This window comes from Arachis ipaensis, chromosome B08 (genome assembly GCF_000816755.2).
Source record: "Arachis ipaensis cultivar K30076 chromosome B08, Araip1.1, whole genome shotgun sequence".
NCBI lineage: Eukaryota > Viridiplantae > Streptophyta > Magnoliopsida > Fabales > Fabaceae > Arachis > Arachis ipaensis.
The window spans coordinates 19,083,019-19,089,370 of NC_029792.2; the positions used below are offsets into that span (position 1 = coordinate 19,083,019).

General features: G+C 31.2%; 1 protein-coding gene across 1 annotated transcript; it reads right to left on the reverse strand.

Moving 5' to 3' along the window:
* LOC107614213 (50S ribosomal protein L19-1, chloroplastic) lies at positions 1–2,492 on the reverse strand. The gene is made up of 5 exons (XM_016316443.2): positions 2,249–2,492; positions 1,434–1,685; positions 1,252–1,338; positions 1,016–1,149; positions 1–446 (listed from the first exon to the last, which is right to left on the reverse strand). The coding sequence occupies exons 1-5, from the start codon at positions 2,366–2,368 to the stop codon at positions 341–343; spliced, it is 699 nt and encodes a 232-aa protein (XP_016171929.1). The 5' UTR covers positions 2,369–2,492; the 3' UTR covers positions 1–340.

Consider the following 6,352-nt stretch of genomic DNA (forward strand, 5'->3'; position numbering starts at 1 on the left):
TAAGCCAATAAGCCATTGCTGTGTCATTTCTATCATAGTTGCAAACTGCAGCAAAAATGGCATCCTATTTTTACTGATTCAATACAGCATCGGTAAAGATCAAACATGCCCTTGAGAAAATTTAAATATAAAAGCATCTTATTACAATTTCCTAAACATTGCCTTTTCAAAACATGGCATCCCCTGCAGACTGAAATCACAACTACATAAAGTTGGGTGGAACAAAGCTACATTAAAACAAACATCTAATTCATGAGAAAACAGCCGCAAGCATATTAATGCACATGGTAAGTATAACAAAATTATGAATTGTAAAGAATTTCAATCAGGATGAAGATTGCTATTGGTTTTTAAGTGCATTCATTTTCTCCCTCAGGTAGTAGAGTTTGGCCCTCCTGACTCTCTTCTTGTCTAGCACCTTTATCTCCTTTATATTTGGTGAATACCTACACATATTGGATATGTATTAGGAACTGACTATTAATATGACTATTTGCCATTAAAACAAGCACAACCAATAAAGAAGTAGAAGATAGCAAACAACAGTCCTCCTCCCCCTACGGCCTCCTTGGGGATATTCTCGAAACCCAAAAGGAGGATTACTAAATATCACTAATAGTAGAATACAATTTACATCATGCTCTTAACTGTCACTGTCCACTCAACACCATGGTTCTTTAGTGCTACTATAGCACTCTATACTCTATAACTGCTTTGGTTACATGCAATTCCAAAATCTACGCACTCTATAACAGGGTTACATGCAATTCCAAAATCTACGCAAGAGCACACAAGGAACACAGAAAGTTTATATGACAATCACAAACCTTTTTCATAAAGTGATATAACTAGAATATCAAATAACACTGATGGTTCATCAACCTATGGTCAGTTCTTAGTGGAGCCATGTTTTTGTTATCTTTCATTTTTTATGACGAAGCACAAAGCAATTTACCAAGTCAAAAGAGCTTGTCTGCAATGAGATCTATTTATAAATTGGGAAATTCATACTTACAGCGGGAATAGAGATTCGATCCCAACACCAGCCACCAGCCTTCTAATTCTGAATGTAGTGTTAAGACCAGCATTACGCCTTGCAATAACAATGCCTTTAATGATAGAAACTCGCCTCTTGTTCTCAGGTACTTCCTGTTATATCAAATGTAGAAGTACATACAAATCATGTTAAACAATGAACAAAATACAAGCACTGCACAAATATAAATAATTCTTCAAACAAACCTATCATACCACTTTGAGCTCCACAATATAACCAGGCTTTATGTCAGGGATCTCTCTCTGCGCTCTCACCTCCTCTACTGCCTCCTTGTTTAAAATCTATGTAACATAAAAGATAAAACCAACAAATTTCACAATGAGAAAAATAGAAATTAAATTCTTCTTGCTTAAAATAATACAAAGTAGTCACATGCCTGCATAATGTGCCTGCCAGTTTTATCTAATCTCTTAAATTTGATGCGAGGAGGCACATCTGGCACAGGATTGGGAATATCTTCAGAAAAACCAATAGAATCTGTCGCTGTTGACATAAACCTGCTGGAAAAAGAAGGTCGAAACATAGCAGTCTGCTGAAACGAAGCCAGTCCAGAACTCCGGAGTTCAGACACTAAACCATTATTGGACTCGAAACTTGTTAATGCCTCAGACCGAGATAATCCCCTAGTCTGCGCAGGAAATCACATGAGCATTCAGCCATATGAGCTCATATCCCATAAGGACAACGCCTAAAATCCAAGAACACACTTCCAATGCGAAAGACGGAATAACAGAAGCATGAAACATCATAACACTTCAGGTAGGGGGAACATTTAAAAAGAAAAAAAAAGGAAACAAAACTCGCTCGTTAAGATTATAAGCTGACTAAAACACCAAAGAAGCTAATTCCAAGTTCAAAGAACTGTTTTGTTATTCAATCAGCCATAAGTAAAAAAAGCAGGATTTAACAGAGCATATTAGCATAACCGAGTTTAATCACATTTCAGGATTATACTAAATCAAATGGTATTTATAGTGCTAACTTTATGTTATATCATATAATTCTAAATCTATAATGATTCGAACATATAAAAGCTGAAATCACATTACGAAGCTTAGCTCAACCTACACGTTCATCACCGAAACCATTATAAGTCTAATGTTACATACAAAAAGGTAAATTAAAAAGCATGATAATAAAATTCAAGCACGAAAAGCGAAAGGAAAATGAGTAAAATGAAGAGGTAGTTACAGCGATGGGAGAAAGAGGAGAAGAAGAGAATGGGCGAGAAGTGGTGGGAGGATGAAATTCCTGCGGAGAACGAAGGAGGGTTGATCGGAGCAGAGAGGAGAAGAGCCTGCGGGAAGCCATGTCGATCCAGAGTGATCGAAGGAGAAAGCCCACAAAGGATTAGGGTTTATGGCCTGCGCACGTGTGCCATTTTCGGGTTCACACGCTTAGCATTTGAACATCTGTGGTTAATGACCATTGTGTCCCTCAAATTAACTAATTAACTAACTATTATTTCAGATTATGAAATATTTGATAATTTGATTACTCACGATTTTAGTTTGAAAGATATAAAAGAGCATGACTTTTAATTTGTTTCTTGTTAATTTATATATTTTATTACTATAGTTATCAGCATTTAAATATTTTATGATAAAAACTAATAGTTTACACAATTTTACTTCTATTGATATTGGTTAGGAAATTGATGAGAATAGAAACTAAAAATTTTGAAATATAAAATTGTAAGAAAATATATGCCTTATATTTAATACTTATACTTTATTTTTTGACAAAAATACTGAATAGGTATATTTTGTGTATTATTTTGTAATAATATATTTTTAAACAAATAATAATTTTCACCCGAATCCTACTCAATCCTATCGGTAACAATCATTTTTTATATCAAACACAATATCTAATTATTTCATATTTTATAAAATACAAATAAAATAGAAAATAAAATTAAGCCCACGTTAAAATTAAAAGTAACATAATGAAATTGATGATAAAATTACAAATAACATAAATATTTATTAATCGGTCAACTTAATTATACATGTATAAAATTATAAAATAGAAAAGATGTGGATTCAATTTCCATCAACTTTATTATACATGTATAAAATTTTAACTACATATTATAATATATACCAAAAGTTTGGATAGATCAGATAAGATTAGGCCTAAATTCACACTCAATTCTATCTGTATCTCAATTCGCTCCACTCTTAACTCGATTCGTTCGGGTCAAATTGTCAATTCCTTCGTAGGTCGAATTATCAACTTTATACGAATGAATTGGGTCAAATTAGATACAACAAAACTAGAATTGTCAATTCTACTTCAATAATTTTCATATACTAAGCTGTATTATCACATACTTTTTTTTTCAAGTTAAATAAAAATATATTAAATAATTACACATTAATTCCTCTAGAATATTTTATTTAAAGAGTGTAAGATAAAAAATCACATTCTATCAAACAATTGAAAAAAAATTAAGAAGATCATTTTTCCCAAATTGTGATCACAACGTTGACCTATGTTGCATAATTCTAACGAATTCAGGTTGCCATCAAGTTCATATTCGAAAGAATGATTATCGAGTCAATAATACTGATTTCGTATTTTCGTTGTCGATAAGTCTAATTTTAAAACTGAGGTTAATAATATAAAATTATACCTCTTAATTCTAGTTTTTACTTCCTCTTTCTATCTAATGTTTCTCTACATTAATTAGGAACCACACACTAATCACCCACTCAGATTGTAATCGTACCTTAGACCTATGTTACATAACTCTACGGTAAATTTCTTCTTCAAGAAAGGAGTTCATATTTTTAAAAAAAATTATTGAGCTAATAATGGTGAAATGGCGATTTCGTTGTCTTTTGTGTAAAAAAGAAATGAGGTAATGTTTGAAAGAAAGACTATTGAGTCAATAATAATAATCTTTTTGTCAATAAATCTGATTTAGGAATTTGTATTAATAAAAAAGTTATATCTTTATTTCTGTTTTTTTTTTTTCTATTTAATATTTTTCTTCTATATTTCAAAAGACGATAATATTTGAGAATCAAAAAATAATAAAAAATATTAGAATTTGAGCCATTAAATTTTTAGTTAAGCAACCACGTACTCTAACCAACTAAGTTACTCCAACTTTATTTTTATATAGCTAAAGAAAAATTTGAGAGGTTTAGGATTAATTAAACTTTAAAATTATCCCTTAGCATTTCTCTTAACTAAGTTGTTTTATATTCGATAGAACTATATAATTTAATTAAAATAAATATGTTAAATCATCCCTCACAAAAATGTTATACCTGTTGAGTTTAAAACAAAACAACAATATTGATGATGACTAAAGATTACGATAAAGGGTCAAAAAGTCTAAAGTGGTGTGAATAATTTTGTTTGACTTAGTGTGCATAAAGCATTCCAAAAGAAGAGCAATATTATAAGGTCCAAATAGTGGTTGAGGTTCATGTTCAAAGTATTCAATTCCTGACCAAAAGAAAAAAAGTATTCAATTCATTCGCTGACTATTGACCCAAGAAATAGTTACATATTAATATTCAAAATGAAGAGAAGCAAATTCATTCTCCGCTTAACCAAAAACAAAGCAATCGAACTCATTCTGTCTCTCTTCTCTCTTCTCTCTTCTCTACTCACGTAATTATTTCCAAAAAATAAGCAAGAAAAATGTCATTTTTATTAGAGCTCAAATCAAAAAGAAAAAAATGAATTATCAAAATCAAAAAACAAAAAGAAAAAGAAAAAGAAAAAGAAAAATAAAAAACTAGAGTTCAAAACCAAAGGTCAAATCTAAAAGTGAATCAGAAAATAATTTTTTTCTTTGTGTTTCATTTTTAGTTTGTTGAAGATGTTTTCCTCCTTCATGCACCAAACAAAAAACTTGAAAAAAATTGAGGTTATGAAACTCTGTTATAAATAAAGGGTCAAAAACTAAACTTGGAGCCGAAGTATTGATGAATGGCTCAAATCATTGAAGAAATTTGAAAAAGGAAGAAAGAGAAACAGATAGGTAAGAATGCATGTTTGCTTTATTCACTGCTGCTATCAAATCTCTCTTCTGCATTGTTGCTACTATTATGTTATTTGAGGAAGAAGAAGTCAAAGCTGTTCAAATCAAGTTTCAAACTTTGGAAGTTTTACTCTTCTATTAAAGGGGTAAATGGCCAGAGATTGGAGTAAGGAGTAAACATATAAGTTTGGGTCTTCATAACTTTCAAGCTAACCATTTTTCTCCTTCATGAGTTTACATTAAATTTTTTGTTCTTGAGTATTCATCTTTCTTTGTTTCTTTTCAATGAAAAAAGACATTAAATGAGGAATCAATAAAATTCATTGAGAGAAAAGGCAAAAAGAGTCATAAAAAAAAGCCAGAAAATTATGTTAAAACTCTTTTGTATGTTTTTCTGTTTTGTACACATAATTCTGAGGGAATTTTCTTGCTAAATTGGGTAAGCACTTAGTGGTTGAAAGTCTAAGGAATGAACCTATCCAAATTGAACTTGGGTAGAAGCTGAGTTTGTCCCAAATAGGATTGAGTTTAATCCTAGAAAAATTGGTATTTGTAATCTTGTGAAAAGATAGTAAAAATTTCTCCATTGTTGTGGGAGAGACTGGATGTAGATCACATTGCACATGGTAGCTGAACCAGGATACACGGCTATGTGATTCTCTCTTCTCTACTCTTCTACTATTTTTCTTTGATATGAGAGAAAATAAAAGTGTCTCCTACATTGTTTATTTATCAGAAGTCATAACTATTTAAAAGCAAAGATTTGCTATGTTCTTGATTGCATCGTGAAGAGACAAAATAAAATTATCTTCTGAAATTTCATGTTGACAGACTAAACAGCAACTAAGTTTCTATTCCAGTTAGAAGCAAAAGCAAAAAGAAGTTCAAAAAGGAGGTCATAGATTCAAACTCCTTTTCTCTAAGTCACTCACAAACCTTCAATTGGTATAAGAACTTTGGTCTCAAAGAAATTAAACTTCACAACTTGGAGAAAAGATCCAATGGCCAACAACATGAGTTCGAATACCGTGTCTTACACACTCACTGAAAGTCAATCCAATAACAGACCTCTCTTCTTTAATTGCAAGAACTACAACTACTAGAAGAAAATGATGTGATTTGTCCAATCTGTTGATTACAATATCTGAAAAATCATCATGAACGATCCGCAAATTCCAACCAAAACAAATGCAAAAGGAGTTGTGACACTCAAAAAATAAGATGAATGGAATGATAAAGATAAGAAAAAGGTAGAGCTGAACACTAAAACAATCAACATGATGCACTGCTCA

Coding starts and splice junctions, on each gene's coding strand:
- LOC107614213 (XM_016316443.2), bottom strand. CDS start 2,368: ATGGCTTCCCGCAGGCTCTTCTCCTCTCTGCTCCGATCAACCCTCCTT. Junction 1,686..2,248: donor CTCCTCTTTCTCCCATCGCT/GTAACTACCTCT, acceptor TTTCCTGCGCAG/ACTAGGGGATTATCTCGGTC. Junction 447..1,015: donor ATCGAATCTCTATTCCCGCT/GTAAGTATGAAT, acceptor CAATATGTGTAG/GTATTCACCAAATATAAAGG.